The sequence below is a fragment of the Panthera leo genome, chromosome B1 (genome assembly GCF_018350215.1).
Source record: "Panthera leo isolate Ple1 chromosome B1, P.leo_Ple1_pat1.1, whole genome shotgun sequence".
NCBI classification, from domain to species: domain Eukaryota; kingdom Metazoa; phylum Chordata; class Mammalia; order Carnivora; family Felidae; genus Panthera; species Panthera leo.
This window is the reverse complement of record NC_056682.1, coordinates 110,810,308-110,827,978: the sequence shown is the minus strand read 5'-3', so window position 1 is coordinate 110,827,978 and position 17,671 is coordinate 110,810,308. Positions and strand designations below refer to the sequence as shown.

At 40.5% G+C, this 17,671-nt stretch overlaps 2 protein-coding genes across 7 annotated transcripts in view; one reads left to right on the top strand and one right to left on the bottom strand.

Moving 5' to 3' along the window:
- Positions 1-1,630: 1,630 nt before the first annotated feature.
- Positions 1,631-10,743, bottom strand: TIFA (TRAF interacting protein with forkhead associated domain). Of its 4 annotated transcripts, none has more exons than XM_042933940.1 (2): positions 10,645-10,743; positions 1,631-2,818 (listed from the first exon to the last, which is right to left on the bottom strand). In XM_042933940.1, exon 2 carries the CDS (start codon positions 2,792-2,794, stop codon positions 2,237-2,239), a length of 558 nt encoding a protein of 185 aa, XP_042789874.1. In that variant the 5' UTR covers positions 2,795-2,818; positions 10,645-10,743; the 3' UTR covers positions 1,631-2,236. The 4 variants fall into 4 exon arrangements, with proteins under 4 accessions (XP_042789874.1, XP_042789875.1, XP_042789873.1 ...); XM_042933941.1 differs by lacking the exon at positions 10,645-10,743 and adding an exon at positions 9,897-9,960; XM_042933939.1 differs by lacking the exon at positions 10,645-10,743 and adding an exon at positions 9,758-9,887.
- Positions 10,744-14,652: 3,909 nt separating this feature from the next.
- ALPK1 (alpha kinase 1) overlaps positions 14,653-17,671 on the top strand; it is a 126,466-nt gene continuing 123,447 nt past the window's right edge. For all 3 annotated transcript variants that reach the window (XM_042935671.1, XM_042935673.1, XM_042935669.1), the window contains exon 1: positions 14,653-14,842. The gene's annotated coding sequence lies outside the window, so the exon portion shown is untranslated. The remainder of the gene's footprint in view (positions 14,843-17,671) is intronic.

Sequence of the window (17,671 nt, the reverse complement as noted above, 5' to 3'; positions counted from 1 at the left end):
AACACTCAACCCCAGTCTAGCCTGTCTTGACAAAGCCCTATGATCCTTCCTGGAACATGGCAAGATAGGCAGTCTTAGAGGAGCTGTGACAAAGCCATTTATCATCTGCTTCCCTGTCTTGTGGAAGGCCGCGATGAGGCAATTTCTCACCCAACTCCTTGGTTCTAGTGAAGCATGGGATTTCCACCTCACCCCCATTCACTACAGATGTAGGCTAATAAAACTGTTTGGCTGGAGTTCATTAGAGACGGCTTTTTCAACAACAGAGCTACCCTCCATTTATGTGTCATTTAGCCTCTGGGGTCCAGTGTCCTACAGACATCCGTAGGGACCAGGGATGTGGGACACTGACTCCATGCTGATCTTCCTTTTGCTATCTGTGTAAGTAATAGACTAAGTCTTTGAGCTCATTGTCTCCCTGCTGGCTAAATCTAGGGAAGTGTGACAGCCAACCTAAGAGTTGCAACTATGCTTGTCAATAGTTTTTTGGTTTCTAACTTAATGAATGCAGTGGCAGGAATAGATTTAGGAAGGTAGAGGAAATTAAGAGTTCTGTTTTGGGCAATTAAATTTGAGATGTTTATGAGAAATCTGAATGAAGGTCTCAAGAAGGTGATGGGATATATGTCTGCAGCTCAGAGAAGAGGTCAAGGTACAAGTTTAGGAGTCATAAGTAGGTAAATGGTATTTGAAGTCATTACACTAGGTAAGATCACCCTGGGGAAGCATATAGGCAGAGAAGCCCAACTATTGATATTTAGAGAACAGGGGTAGAAAAACAGCCATCAGAAGCAAACACAAGAATATAGGAAACCAAAGAATGTGGTGTCACAGGAACTACTAGTGGCCGTGTGCCACCATGTGCAGTGAGGAAGACGAGAATTGGAACCAATAGGCACTGAGGGGCAGATGGTGGTGACTTAATCCCCAGCCACAGCCTCCTCTGCCTGAGGCCTACAGCACTCCTCCCTTACAGCAAGCAGTCTAAGAACAGTTCTGTCTTCAGAAAGAATTTCAAAAAAATCTCAAACGTTTCAAAAAAATGTTTAGAATTAAACTTAGACCTTGTTTTTTAGAGAGAGAGAGAAAAAGAGAGAATGGAGGAGGGGCAGAGGGTGAGAGAATTTTAAACAGGCTCCACACTCAGTGCAGAGCCGACACGGGGCTCAACCTCATGACCGTGATAATCTTGACCTTGAAATTAAGATCAGATGCTTAACCGAGGAATCGGTTAGGTGCCCCTAAACTTCAACTTTATTATGTGCATGGATGCTGTTAAAATTTTGAATTCGTGCAATTTAAAAGTGTGTAGTAGAGGCGCCTGGGTGGCTCAGTCGGTTGAGCGTCCGACTTCGGGTCAGGTCATGATCTCGCGGTTTGTGAGTTGGAGCCCCACTTTGGGCTGTGTGCTGACAGCTCAGAGCCTGGAGCCTGCTTCAGATTCTGTGTCTCCCTCTCTCTCTGCCCCTTCCCAGCTCATGCTCAGTCTCTCTCTCTCAATAATGAATAAATGTTAAAAAAAATTTTTTTTAAAGTGTGTAGTACATAAAAATCAATGTAATATTTGGTAAGAAAACAAGAATTCTAAACATAGCAATAGTTTATTAAAATGTCTAAAATATTGGTTTTAGATACTGAATATAGATACGGAGAAGTATTTTTGGAAATAAACACCACAATTCTACAAAAAGGAAATCATAGAAAAGGTATTATTGCTCAAATAAGGCTTCCTATAATAAAACCACAATGACGCATAGACACTGCTCCAAAACACATCATGCTGTGTTGCATGCAGTACTCTAGCACTGCAAGTACCAACAGGCTACACCACCAGGAGCAACTCAACCATGGCCTTGACACTGAAAACAAAGAGCTGCTTGTGAAATAATATGACCAAACTAAGAGGTGGTTCCTTGCAAAACATAGGGCTAAAATCAAGCATATAAAGAAAATAATATAACTATTTTGAGAACACTATTCCTTCATCACCAAGGATGCTTTTTGTACATTAATGCTCACAGAGGTACACTTAAATACACTTAAGAATTCTTCATACATCTAGGAATGCAACAGACGACTAAATCAATGACTAATACAATTTACAGACTTCAAAATGATAAGAAGAGATCCCAAATTTGATAACAGATAACAGTAATATACTAATAAACTGTGAAATATCTATAAAATGTCTACAGATTTCTTCATCCTTCATGATTCTCCTCTTAGCCCTCTGTGTTCACAATTCATTTTCATCCATTTCTGTAGGAAAAGTGTCTTGGGTAGAACAGGATGAGTAACAGCCATCCTCAGGTATGGGCTTCTGTAGTGGCCAGTTGTTTTCTTGCAAGAGTGATGTTGGAGACAAAATAAATTGAGTCTCAAAAAATTCTAATGACTCTCCATCTTCCTTCTCTATCAGGAGCTGATAGTCACCAAATCTGACCATGCACTTGTCAGGCAGGTCTATTTTATTTAAGTAGCACAGCTCCTTGTTGTCCACAAGCAGACTGGTCTTCTTACTCATATTTTTTATTTCAAAAGAGAGAACTGAACTATCAAACTTTTTAAACAGCTGCAGAGAAAACTGAACTCGGGAAACTTGTTTGTCCTGAAAGGTATAATGACAGATATTGGAATTTCGGCCAAATTTCACCACTTCACTGGAGGGAAGTTTTTCTCGGTTATAAAACCTTATGGATTGGAATATTCCACTTTGCAGCTGGACAGGATGGTAAACAGTTATCTGGAGACAAGTTATTGTCTCTTCCGTGTCAGCATCTTCAAAATTGGACATGATGTGTCTCAGGATCTGACCTGCCTGCAACAATCAAAACAGCATGTTAGTTCACTCCTATACTTCAGGCATTGATATCTTTTTCTAATATTTTGATGAAAATCTTCTGATAGGTCATTTATTTAGACTTTAAATTAAGAAGACAATACAGGGGCACCTGGGTGGCTTAGTCAGTTAAGCGTCTGACTTTGGCTCAGGTCTCTATCTCAAGGCACTTGAGTTCGAGCCCACATCAGGCTCCACACTGATGGTTCAGAAACTGCTTGGGATTCTCTCTCTCTCCCTCTCTCTCTGCCCCTTCTGTGCACTCTCTCTCTCTCTCTCTCAAAATAAATAAATAAACCAAAAAAAAAAAAAAAAAGAAGATGATGAATACATAGAATACTTTCAATTATCTAGCACAAATGTGAAAATTTTCACCAAGCCCCATGAGATCTGGTGTATTACTTTTTCTATCTCTATTTTTCATTTCTAGTTTGACAACAAGACCATACATACAGTCTAGACAATAATAAGGAATGCCTGCTGATAATAAAGTGATCTGGCAGGAGCAAAAAGAAACTTCAGTTCCTTTCTCATTTAAATAGAATGACTTGGGCTCAGAGAAAATATGACAGCTGTACATTAAAATCGGGAATAAATAATCCCTTTGCTTTAAATGCCTTCGGAGAATATACACATAAAGAAAACCTACAGTTTATTAACTAAATTATAATTAGATGTATTACGAATTGTAAAACCTGATTAAAGAAATTTAAAAGTTATGAACAAATAATTCCAACATTTATCCCTTAACATCGTCACTTAGATTTCTAGTAGGAAAAGGGTTAAATATAATAAATGCTTAGCAAAGATATGGAAGCAATCTAAGTATCCATCAATAGATGAATGGGTAAAGAAGATGTGGTATACACACACACACACACACACACACACACACACACAGAGAAGAATATTATGCAGCCATAAAAATGGATGAGATCATGCCATCTGTGACAACTAGAATGAACCCAAAAGGTATTATACTAAACTAAATAAGTCAGACTGAGAAAGACAAATGCCATATGATTACACTCATATGTGAATCTAAAAACCAATGAATGAACAAACAAAAAGTAGAATAAGACCTGCAAATACAGAGAACAAACTGATGGTTTCCAGAGGAAAGAAAGTAGGGGGATGGGCAAAATGAATGAAGGGGAGACGGAGATATAGGCTTCCAGTTACAAAATGAGTAAGTCACAGGGATAAAAGGCACAGCATAGAGAATATAGTCAATGATACTGTAATAGTATTGTATTGTGACAGATGGTAGCTATGTGGTAAGCATTAAGTACAGAGAAGCTGAATCACCATGTTCTGAACACCTGAAACTAATGTAATGTTGTAGGTCAACTATACATAGGGGCACCTGGGTGGCTCAGTGAGTTAAGCCTCTGACTTTGGCTCAGGTCAGGATCTCACAACTTGTGAGTTCAAGCCTCGTGTCAGGCCCTGTGCTGACAGCTCAGAGCCTAGAGCCTGCTTCAGATTCTGTGTCTCCCTCTCTCTCTGCCCCTCCCCCACTCATGCTCGCTCTCTCTCTCTCTCTCTCTCTCTCAAAAATAAATAAACATTAAAAAAACAGTGAATCCTTTAAAAGTTTATTTTATTTTATAATTTTAAAATTAGACATTACATACTTAAAAAAATCTCCACAAGTTAGTTCTAAATATCATAGTCTGTACTCCTCCTGGAATTATTTATTTCTGTCAATGGTTCCTAATGACTGGACAAACTGACATTAACCACAATATAACTGCCATTAAGAGTTAAGAGTGTCCCTCAAGAGCTCTTGGCCCCACTGTGCCCTCCACCTACATTTGCCTTATATGTACCTTTAATAATCAGTACAATAAAGTAGTATAACAGAATAGGAGAACTAATTGCCAAAATCTTTGAGAGCTTATTCTCACACAGAACTGCCATTTTAAAGCTATTTTAAAAGGATTGCATGCACATGATTAAAAAATTGACACAGTAAAAAAGAATATTTTAAAAAGAGTATCTTCCCTCCACCTTAGTCCTTTGTTTCCTTTTCTAGAGCCAACCACTGTAAGAGTTGCTTTTATCCTTACAGAAATGTTCTTTACACAAGCAGCTTAACTATGTGTATGCTCAGACACAAACACCTATGTTTCTACACATAAGAGAAAACATTTTCTTACACAAACAGGAACATACTGTATCTAGTTCTAAACCTTGCATTCTTAAATTAATAATACAAATGGGTGATTTGTTTCTATATCCACACATGTAAATATATCTTACATTTGAACAGCTACACAGAATTCCTTTAAACTAGTGTGGCGATAAATTATACCAATAGGGGGGTGCCTGGGTGGCTCAGTCAGTTAAGCATCCGAATTCAGCTCAGGTCATGATCTCGTGGTCTGTGAGTTCAAGCCCCATGTCGGGCTCTGTGCTGACAGCTTAGAGCCTGGAGCCTGCTTTGGATTCTGTGTCTCCCTCTCTCTCTGCCCCTCCCCAGCACTCGCTCGCACGCTCTCTCTCTCTCTCAAAATTAAAAAAAAAAAAAAAAAAAATACCGAGGGAGTGATCCTGAGCACTTCCTGCATTCCTTAAAAACTGTTTAGAGTTTGGGAATCAATAAGCTTGAGTGAAGTTGGTCTGTAGTTTTGTTTGCCATCTATATTAAATGTTGGTATCAGAATTATGCTGATTTAAAAAAAAATGCTTTCCTTTTCTTTCTATGCTTGCTGCTATTTACTTTTAAAATACAATCTTTCCTCCTATTTTGCAAAGTTATGATGCTACAAATCAAAACTCTCAATTTATTCCATTTTTCAACAAACGATATAGCTAAGCAAAATTTCTTTTTTATTGACTTGGAAATATATCTTTATTTTATTATTTTTTTTTATTTTTTTTAACATTTATTTATTATTGAAAGACAGAGAGACACAGAGCATGAGCAGAGGAGGGGCAGAGAGGGGGGAGACACAGAATCCAAAGCAGGCTCCAGGCTCTGAGCTGTCAGCATAGAGCCTGACATGGGGCTCGAACTCACAAACTGCGAGATCATGACCTGAGCCAAAGTCAGTCACCTAACCAACTGAGCCACCCAGGCACCCCTCTTTAATTTTAAATTTACTTTTTGTAATAGATTGTTTTTGGACATTATTACATCATATTGTATTACCCAAGTAGACAAGAGATGCATAGCTATAAGCAGAAAAAGTGACCTGAACCCTTAAAATCATGGGTCAAAGATAGTAAAAATTACTATGAAACCAATGTAGCGACAATTAACCAACAATGGGCAGAATTAGTTAACAGATCCTACACTGTGATTTGAAGATACTTTAATTATGATAATAAATTCTCATTATTCAAGAAGCAGACAGCATTAAAAAGAATAATTATAACAAATCATTAGATGATGCAATTAGTTGTTGACAAGAAAACAATTAGCTGTTAACAAGCAAAAAAGATAAAAGGAAAAGCAAGAATCTGTCCATGATCTCAGTCTTGTCTAGGATACATTGCCCTCATTCTAGTTCATTCTTGGACTTTGGACAATAACAGTTCCGAAAGGAGAACTGGATTCAAAACCATTGATATAATCTTTTGGTAACACCCAAATTACACCCAAATTTTGGTGTGTGTGTGTGTGTGTGTTTATTTTAGAGAGTATGCATGAACAAGTTGGAGAGAGGGGCAGAGAGAGCGAAAATCTTAGGCAGGCTCCATTCTCAGTGTGGAGCCTGATGCAGGGCTTGATCCCATGACCCTGAGATCATGACCTGAGCTGAAATCAAGAGTCAGATGCTCAACTGACTGAGCCACCCAGGTGCCCCTGTTTTGTGTTCTTTATATAACCTGTGAACTTAGAATTCATTCTTTTGAGCAAATTTGCCACCAAGAAAAGTTTGCCTCATACAAGCTCTTATTCCTAGTACTCAGGGTAGATCTATTATTGACTGCAAGGGAAAAAATATTGGCGTTCTGGTTTATCAAATCAGTGGCTACAAGTGTCTTGGTGTAGATCAATTCTCAGGGATCACAATTGTGACCCTTCAACAAACACTGAGATAGACTGTCTAATGTCAAATACTTGTTGCTCCTCCCTATCAGGCCAATCCCTACTGGTTCTGCTCCTTTAGAAAGATGAGACTTCCCACTCCACTGACAGCCATGTAATGAAACACGAATGGAAGTAACACAGAAGCTTACTTCCAAGCAGAAGCTTTAAAAGGCACTGTGGGGTTCTACCAGTCTTCTTTGCCTCTGCCACATCAGCAGTCCCCAAAAGCAGCTCAGCCTCCATTCCAGAGGCAAAGGCCAAAGATAGAGCCCAAAAGGACACAGAATATGAGCAAGAAATTAAACCTTCTTTAAGTCATTTGTTCTTGAATTCTAACATCACCTGGGCTGACATGCATTCACCTATCTAATGAAGGTAAGAAGTGACTACAAACCCTGACAGTTAATAGGGTTACTACTTACTGCTTATGCCCTTCACATGCCAGTTACACTGCTAGCCATTGAAATCTGCTTGAGATAAATTATCAAAGACAGAAGAACAATGAGCTTATATAGTATAACAGTGGTTACCTTCGAAGAGGGAAATGGGTTGGGGATGGAAAAGACTTCATTGCACACTCTGTGCCTTTGAAATTGTATACCATGTGCACTTAATATCTAACCAAACATTTAACAAATATTGTCTTTACAAATTTACAAACCATCAAATTTTTGTGGAATTAAATGGAGGTGGAGATTACCTAAGTATTCAGTGGTAAATTGTGATATCTGACATCAAAAAGTTGTAAAAAAAAAAAAAAAAAAAGAGTTTGCCTGGCTAGTTCAGTTGGTAGAGTATTGATTCCTGATCTCAGGGTCATGAGTTCAAGCCCCAAGTTGGGTGTAGAACTTATTTAAAAAAAGTTTGTAAAACACTGTGACGATGTCTGAAACACAGTAATATCTGTATTCACAAATGAACTACAATAAATAAATAAATAGAAATGAAAATGAGCCCTGCCATCAAGAACTTTATCACAGAAAGCATAATACAGAAGGCATGGGTGCTCCATTATCAGAAGAAAAGTAAACCTCTTCTTTCCTAGGCACCAGGAAGTACACACTTACGGGGACTCAGAGCTGGCAAGAGAAAGGTTAGACTGAGGTTGGCTTCTGCTCCTCTCAGAGGAAATAGGGCAGATATGTGGAGAGGTGTTATGTGCAAAAAACATGCTCTCCACCCCTGCTCACACTCCCACCCCCTCTACCCTTCTCTCTCTCTTTCTCTCTCTCTTTCACACACACACACACACCCCACCACACCACACCAACTACCCCTCCAAAAGCTGGGCAAAGCCAGTAAAGAGACATATGACCCTCAACCTTGCAAAAGGCTGTTTGGACCTCAACTGTTAACAACAAAAAGATACACAGATATTTTTGCTCAAAGGAGGAGCCAGGTGTCCAAACAGTTTAACAGAAAGTTTGGTGCCCCTGGGTGGTCATGCATGCCAAGAGGATTCTCATGCTTTAAGAGTTTGTTTTTTAGAGTAAGATTTACTGAAACAATGGAGTTTGTTCTGGGCAATGCGTTAAGGAAGGTATCCTTCTAAAATTTTTACTTTCATCCCTCCTCAACTCAATAGGATTATTAATAATCTCAAGGCAAAGTATGTCTCTGCCTTGTTGCAAGTAGCCTTTGATCAAAAAGGCTTTCTCCCTGACCAACACCCAACACTGAGCTTATTAATAAGGAGGGAAGAGAAACTTGAAGCAGAGCAAAAGGCACAGTAATCCTGCCGCCAAACCTCCCTCATGGGTCATCACCCCCGCAGTGTGGCTTTGAAGACATCTGTGAACAACAGTGTTCAGCAGAATCAATTTCTACTAAAGTAATAGGTTTTGCAAAAGGAGTCGTGAATAGCAAAAAGAGCAAGAGAAAAACCTTAAGGAAAAACACTTTCTTTTCAGAGACCTTGTCTTCTTTCTCCCACTCAGCCTCACTAATCTGTACCCAATCAAATTTGCAGACTCCACCTCCAAATTTGGTGGCTGTGGACAGCCGCTACGAGGTACAGCGTCGGTTCTGGCTTCCGGAGGATTGGGGAAATTCCTCCTTTCAACCTGAAAGCTAGGGAAAGTCCCAGAAAACAGCCGATTACTCTGTTTTCCAAATGAACCACTGAAGCAAGTAAGGCAGGTCCCGAAGAACCCTCAGCAGAGAACTCAGAGCCCCGGGGAGCCGGGGACCCCGCAGAAAGGTCTCCAACAACGAGAGGGGAGGGGTTCATGCATAATTTCTCTATGAGCTACACTTGATAAATTCTTTTTTGTTTTTTGATGGGGGGGGGGGGAGGGGACCTTGCAAAGCACAGAAAAGTGTATTTAAAAAAAAAAAAAAATCCCATCCCATCTCCAGTATTTCCTTTTCAGTATTCCTCCTCGCATTTACAAACATCCCTGTGTCATAAAGCTGGGACCATGCCGTATATAATTAATTGAGCGTGCCCGTACGCTAAGCTGGGAGCAGCGGGTGTGACTTTCTACAGGGCACCTCGAAAGACTCCTTGACAAAGCCTCCCTCTTGGGGCGATAAACAGACCAGACAGTCCCCACCTCACCCCCAGGCTACAGCCCGCCAAGTACCTTGGGGCCCGAGAGTCGGAAACCGTCCCAGAGCGGCTTAGCTTTCCCGGCTCCGCCGAAGACTAACGGAGGCCACCCAGCGGAGGTTCGAGTTGGGGGACGGTCACCGCCCACCGCCCACTGCCCGTAACCACACTGGTAGAGGGCGCCAGCCCGCCGCGCCGCAGCTGCTCGGAGAGGGAGGAGTCGGGCCGAGCTGGGGGGAGGAGGGGCGCACACGCGGACGGCCCCGGACCCTCCCGCGCGCGCCTCCTCTCCTCCCGCTCCCGGCAAAGTGCGCCGGCTACCCACCTCCCCGAAGCCTTTACAGAATCTCGACGGCAGGAGCCGGTTCCCAGCCTTGGCCCCGCCCGCGCCCGCCTCGTCCTGTCTCCGCCGGAGGACTGCGGCTGCTGACGCTACATCCAGACCAGAAGCCCAGCCCCCTCACCCCGTTTCGGAGTTCCCAGGACGGGTTTGAGGCTCCGTCCACTGGTGCGGACCGCACCTCCCAAAACGCGTTGCTCCCTCCAAAGAGGATGTGGCTAAGTGAGCTAGATTTTGAAAAGGGAAAGAATCACTTCCCCATTAAAGGGCCACTCTCTCCTTCAAGAGTTGGCCTCGGACGGGGTAGGGATAGGAGGAGAGTTGCACTAATTTACTAAACAAGACAGGTGAACGGCTTGTATTATCTCATTTAATCCTCACAGTCGGGAGACTAGGACCCCCTTACAGACGGATAAACTGCGCCCCTGCCAGTGGTTAAGTGTCACGTTGAGCAAGAGCAGAGACAGGATTTGAACCTGCCATAGAGCCCATAATCAACCTGCGGCTACCTGTGATGCCCTGACCTTACACGAGACCAGTCCAGGAGCTTCCTCTCCCACCCGGGGATCCACCAAAAGGGATCCCTCACTCAACATCCAGGCTCTGGGGTTCCACGACTAAAAGCTGGTACATGATGCAAGGAAAAACACTTAACCTCCCACGAGTCCTTTATAGCCTTGGATGAATAAGATAATAGTTTTTTCCTGCCTCAGGGAAAAAGGTTTGGAAGGGAAAAAAGTGGAGAGAACCTGAAGACAACAGGTGTCTAGAGCGGGGTAGGAGTGAGACTCTATATAAGGAGTAAAAGACTGAGAAGAAAGGAGGGAAGACCAAGCTTGCAGTGACTGAGGAGGTCAAACTGGCCCACTTACTTCAGAGCTTGGGAATCTACCCACCAACTCGGGTAGGTGTCAGAGGGAAGACGCTCCTCTGGATTCTGTCCTGGGCTTGCAGGAGAGTTGTTCCTTCGCAGGTCAGTTTCACTGGCAATAAAATGACGCTGATACTTGGAGCTTCCCCATCTGATAAAAGTTCTGAGAGGGGTTAAGTTTTGACGTCTCCGAGTTACTTACGTATAATCAGGAACCATAAACACAAGGAAGGAAAAGTACAACTACAAATGTGGCAGATTCCTGTAAGGCTGCAATTTTGTTCGTTAATCATCAACATTTATTATGTCTTCTCTGAAGTGGAGATAGCCAGAGTATCTTCTTTCAGGTGAAGAACATTAGACCATGTGGACGGTAAGATATGCAATCTGACTATACCAATAAACATACACAGTAAAATATTTTATCAGAGTTTCTGATATTCACTCTTTCAAGTTAAGCAAGATTTGAAAATTCTGTGTAAGCTGCAAAGGACTAGTGTAGTAGATGTTATTAATAACACTAGTAAAGAAAATGCAACAACTGCTAAAATTTCTGATGCCTAATATTATTTCGTTTTTCTGTTCCCTTTAAGTATTCCTAGGCTACCAGTCGAAGAAGAGATTAAGAGGAACCATTCAGGGGCGCCTGGGTGGCTCAGTCGGTTGGGTGCCTGACTTCGGCTTAGATCATGATCTCACAGTTTGTGGGTTCAAGCCCCGCGTTGGGCTCTGTGCTGACAGCTTGGAGCCTGGAGCCTGCTTCAGATTCTGTGTCTCCCTCCCTCACTGTCCCTCCCCTGCTCATGCTCTGTCTCTCTCTCAAGAATAGATAAACAAAAAAAAAAAAAAAGAGAGAGAGAGAGAGAGAGAGAGAAACCCTTCAGAGAAATGGATACCCCAAAAGTCCGGCTGGAATTGTTTATCAAGGCAAAACGGAAGAAAACAGTAGGCAGGTATGTTATTGATATTAAAAAAAGAGGGATTTACTGTTTGAATTATCACTGATGAATCATTTAATGTGAAAATAACATAAAATGCCCACAATCTATTTTTCCATGAATAGAATATTAAAAATAGGTTTTAGATACTTTCACTACCCCCTAATTAAGCAGATGTACCTGAGCCTATTGTATTTCATTTAAAACTAGAGGAAGCTAATTTATGGTAATACGATCACCCCTTATAGAAAAAAGAAAGTGTTGCTCGTTTGTGTTGCTTGCTGGGAATTGGGCTATATGATACCCACCTTCTGTCCGGTGCACTCTAAACCCCTTGGATACACACTCATCTAACTCTCCACTCCCAAGCTCAGATGCTCAGATTTGGGGTAACTCAGTTCGGGAGTGCCCCACCTCACAGCTGATGCTTTCTACCAACCTTTGAAAATACTCCGAATTACCTGAGATACCTCACTCAACTCTTTTTTCATTATTCTCTGAATGGAAGACAAGCAGAAACCCAAAGTGTTGGGATTGGAACAAAGGAAAGCTAGCGTGGACTTCTCTTCCTCCTCCCTATTCTTGGAGTCAAGTGACTACAATTAAAATGAACCACTTAGATTTATGTGGAGAGATCTGCCAGACACATTACTAATGGAAAAACCAAGTGCTAAACAAAAATGTTGCCCTTTGTGGGGAAAAAAAAACCAAACCCTGTCTGTAAATGCATGAACTTTCTGCAAAGAAATCTGAGAAATAGAACTGATAATACTGATTAACCTGAGAAAAAGAAATTGGGAGAGAGAAGGCAGAAGGTCCACATGGGGAGATATTTTTTATTGTGCACTTTTTCATACTGTTTGGATTTTGTCTCATTTGCATGCATTGTGGTTACACACCAAAAAAAAAACCCAGCTTTTTAAAGAAGGGCCAAGTAAGAGAAGTCTCCCGAGAGACAGATTCAATGCTCTAATGCCTCAATATTTCTCATAAGGTGGAGGACTTCAATAGAATTCAGGCTCCCGAGAGAGTGGTCAGATGGTGAGGTAAAAATTAGAGCCCACAAAGGCAGGGCACCTGAAGGTGGAGGAAGGGGAGGAGTGGGCCTGGTTAGGGCCATCTGCTCTGCCCCTCCCTGGAGGCAGTTGTGGGTAGTTCTGTGGTAAAGCAGAATTCTAAGATGGCCCTCAAGATTCCCACTCACTGGCGTACATAATTTATATAACCCCCTCCCCTTGAGTGTGGGCAGAACCTGTGAATATGATGGGCTGTCACCCCTGTGACTAGGTTTCTAATCAGTTGTCTTCAAGTTAATCCAAAGGAAAATTATCTAGCTGGGCTGGACCTAATCACATGAATCCTTAAAAGGGATGGACCACTTTTAAGGAGCACAGAGACACATACTCCTGTTGGCCTGGAAGCAAATATCCAAGCCAGGACCTGCCTATGGAGACCACATGGCAAGGAACTACAGGTGGTATCTAGGAGGTCAGAGTGGTCCCCAGCCAACAGCTAGCAAGAAAATGGGACCTCAGTCCTACAACTAGAATTCTACCAACAATCTGAGCCTTGAAGGAGACCCCAAGCATCAGATTAGATCTGCAGCATTCTCAATGATAATGTGCCCAGACTTCTGACTGACAGAAACATAGAAATAATAAATGGGTGCTGGGTTTTTTGTTTCTGTATATCATAGAACCTTTATTATTTTTCCCCCTCAATTCTTAAGTATTATATAACATCCATGTTCTAAGTATGATACCATTTATAGACAGTTTTTAATGTTTATTGTTTTTTTTAATGTTTGTTTATTTTTGAGAGAGAGAGAGAGACAGACCTCAACCAGGGGAGGGGCAGAGAGAGAAGGAGACACAGAATCCAAAGCAGACTCCAGGCTCTGAGCTGTCAGCACAGAGCCCAACATGGGGCTTAAACCCACAGACTGTGAGATCATGACCTGAGCTGAAGTCAGGCACTTAACTGACCCAGGTGCCCCTAGACATTTGTTTATTTCATTTCATTTCATTTCATTTCATTTCATTTCATTTCATTTCAAGAAAGAGAGTGAGTGTGTGAGCCCGGGAGAGGGGCAGAGGGAGAGAGACAGAGAGAGAGAGAAAGAGAGAGAATCTTAAGCAGGCTCCACAAAGAGCCTGACACAGGGCTCCACCCCATGACCCTGGGATTGTGATCTGAGCCAAAATCAAGAGTCGGACACTCAATCAACTAAGCCCAGGCACCCCACCATTTATATACATTTAAAATGCATCTTCATTTACAAATATTTTACATTTGGTCTATAGAACAGATAATTTAATGGGTGTTCTTTTAAACTGCTAAGTTTGTGGTAATTTTTTATGCAACAATAGAACAATAATATAGGTTTTTTTTGTTAGAGGATCCCTGTGGATTATGAAAGTCCCCAGTAATCCTGATCCTAATAACCCAATATGAGAGCTATAGACTATGTAAGCAGGAAAAGAAGGGCCAGTTTTGGTGGGGGGGGGGGGGGGGGGTGCATCATTTCTACCAGTCACATAACCTCCAAACCAGGTAACTTCATCTTGCCCTTGTTGAATCTAAACTGTGTCATCTAGTACTCCTCACTGGTGTAATTTTTAGTAAAAAAGAAAACAAAACCCAGAAACCTTCCCTCTCCTTTAATATTTTATTTTTACATTTCATTTGTGTTTCTTCGTTAATTTTTAAAATCAATTTCAAAAAATTTTAAAGCTATCTTTGACCTATTTGCCAAGTCAGTGGACACTTTTCTAACCTTATCTTTCATCATTTCTCTGCATCGTTTAGTACTGTTGACTACTCCCGCCTTGAAATACGGAGCCCAAACATGAGTTTGTCTGTTTACAATAGATGAAAAACAACATCATGTTGTTTCTTACTGACATTCTCTTTCCTTGGCTCTCAGAGGACTGACTCTCTATTTTGACTTGGTCCACATAAGAGGTTTCCTTGCACTTTGTTTAAAAGAAGTAACTTCCCTGTAGTAATACAACTCCCAGAATACCTTTCACCAAAGCAATTCCTAAAGGGGTGTGGCTTCTGGTGCAAAACTGCTGAAAGTCCCAGAGGTGAATTACACAATCAGATTCTGAGGCAGTGACAGACTTTGTTTTCCTTCAAATTTCTACTTCCTGAAACCAAGGCTCTTTATGATAAACAGTGTATTTCAGGGAAATTGTGCTAAAATTAACCTTTTTCAGAGATTTGCTGGCCTTAAAAGTGTTTATCTTCGAGACAAAGGTGAGTATAAGCTTTTAAATGACAAAACACAGTAGATGTGGGTACAAAAGATGGCATAATATATAAGGAGGTATTATTTTAGACTCTGATCTTGTTTCTACTTCCTGGTATTGTCTGCATTTAAATAACTTGAGAGCTCTAAGAATATTTGCAATTCTAAAAGCGCTACACAAAGGGGATTAGGGTTGGGAAGGGGAGGGAACAGTAAATTTAGATTACAAGGGAAAGGAGAAAAGGAACCTGTTTTTTTTTGTTTTGTTTTGTTTTGTTTTGTTTTTAGCATGTTTTAATAACAAAGTCCATATGTTAGGCAGCTTGCTACTGAACATCTGGCTTTGTCACTGAATGGAGATGTTTGATTAAAGCATTAAAGAAGTGGGATTACTTATGTGAAAAATTGACCCTAGGACTTTTGCCTGGAGTACATTAGTCATAACAGAAACCATCACTTGTAGGATGGCCTCAGTGATTTTGCCAGGAAATAGATAAGAGTGGAGAATTATTGTTTTCATATGGGAACAACTGACAGGAATTCCAGGTGTGGTGAAGCATTATGTAGACAGAAAGCATCTAGAAAAATTAAATTCTGGGGCACTTGAGTGAATCAGTCAGTTAAGCGGTCAACTCTTCATCTTGGCTCAGGTCATGATCTTATGGTCCATGGGTTTAAGCCCCACTTCGGATCCTCTGTCTCTCTCTCTGACCCTACCCCATTCTCTCTCTCTCTCAAAAATAAATAAATATTAAAAAATAATTTTTAAAAAATTAAATTCCTTCGTATTTTATTCAAAAGAGTCCTTTCATTAACAAATTTTATTATTTGAAATTAGGGCTATAAACTACTTTGGAAAGCCACAAATTACGACCTTTAGAATAGTTTGGGACTGGGGCACCTGTGTGGCTCAGGTGGTTAAGCATCTGACTTGGGCTCAGGTTATGATCTCACGGGTTTGTGGGTTCAGGCTGCAAACTGGGCTCTGTGCTGACGGTGTGGAGCCTGTTTGGGATTCTATCTTCCTCTGTCTCTTCCCTTCCCCCACTTTCACACTCATGTGCAGGTGTGCTCTCTCTCTCTCTCTCAAATAAATAAATAAACATTAAAAAAAAAAAAAAAAAAAAGAATAGTTTGGGACTTCCAGGTGGGTGAGAGTACAGAGGCAGGGTCAGAAAGGAGGGTATTTATGTCACAACATACTGACGTCTCTAATATTTGCTATCTCCCTCTGCCTTTTCTTTTCTTTTTAGTAAGTGTAGCTAGTACTCTTATGAGAAACAATATCTGCTTTTGGTTGGCTGATACCTCCTTGTTAAGAACATTTTAAATTCCTTACACATAATCACTGTTGCTGTTCAAGCCTATACATGATGCTTCAGCATAGTCTCCACATTCTTTCGTTTCTCCTCTTTCCTCCGTGACCTCAAATACAATTGAACGACATGGTGCATTAGTGTGATCGCACCACAGAGCCATGCGCCCCTGTCTAGATGGTGCGTCGGCAGATTACAAGTCAGCAGATTACAAGTCTGTACATTGAGCACAATTTTGGATAGGGGTGTGTATAGATTAACTTATCACCTAAGAGACATACCAGACCTGAACAAATGCTAAGTCAAGCCTTTATACCAACTGACTAAAATAATTTACTTCTCTTTTCCCACCTCCTCCTTCTGAACTCTGTCAACCTACAACCTCAAAAGAAATAAAATACTTAAAATTATGCTGGCAATAATTTACTCTGCACTTTAAACATCTTTTGAATCTGAGCTGAATCAATTCTCCAAGTTCTTTTCCAACAAGACACCAGAATTTTATAGTATCCTCCATGGGCATGAGTGATGTTAGGGTGACCGGCGATGCAGGTGGCAAAGACTTGCACAAAGAGTAGAACATCAAGCAGGACAGAATGTGTTGTTGGCATGTTAGAGCAGGAGGTGACAGGTTTCTCTGTCCAGGGCTCATCTGGGATGTGAGTTGTGGTCAGGCTAGAGAAGAATATGTTTTGTAGTTGGAGTCTATTTGCTGAGAATGCAAGGTACCATGATCTGGAAAAACAAAGAGTGCCAAGTATAAACACTTGTGAGTTTTGTCTGTAAACTTGGCAAGGGAAGGGGCTGTGAACAGATTCCTGTCAAATAAGGAGCCAATAATTACTTTAAACTTTAAAATATATACACATGTATACATATATATGTTATATAATATATATTATATATTATATTATTATATATTATGTAATATATAATATATAATGTATATATGCATATATATACATTTATATTTATATATTTATATATACACATTTTTTATATATACACATTTATATATACACAAATTTATATATACACATATATAATATAAAATATATATACATATATGTGTATATATAATATATATGTGTATTTTTAAAGTTTATATATATTTATATATATATTTTTTAAAGCCATATGTAAATCATGATGAATGTTATAAAATCTCACATAAAATAATACTGTGTAATGAGTACACTTGACATATTAAGCTGTAACAGTCTCCCCTTAGGTCCTATGTGATCTAAGTTTGAGTTTAGAACCCAGAATTTTCCTTAAGAGTAAATGTATTCATTTCAAAATATTTCTGAAACTCCATGGTTCCTCCCATTGCAAAAGAATTTCAGTAACCCCTTTCCCTGAACACAATACACATACTACTGTTACTGTCCCTTAATCTATTTCAGATGATGATGGCTTTTTAGCATAAAATGTTCTTTGGAAATGCTTTCCTGAATTTTTTTTAATGTTTATTTATTTTTGAGAGAGAGAGAGTGAGAGAGCATGTGTGTGCACACATGG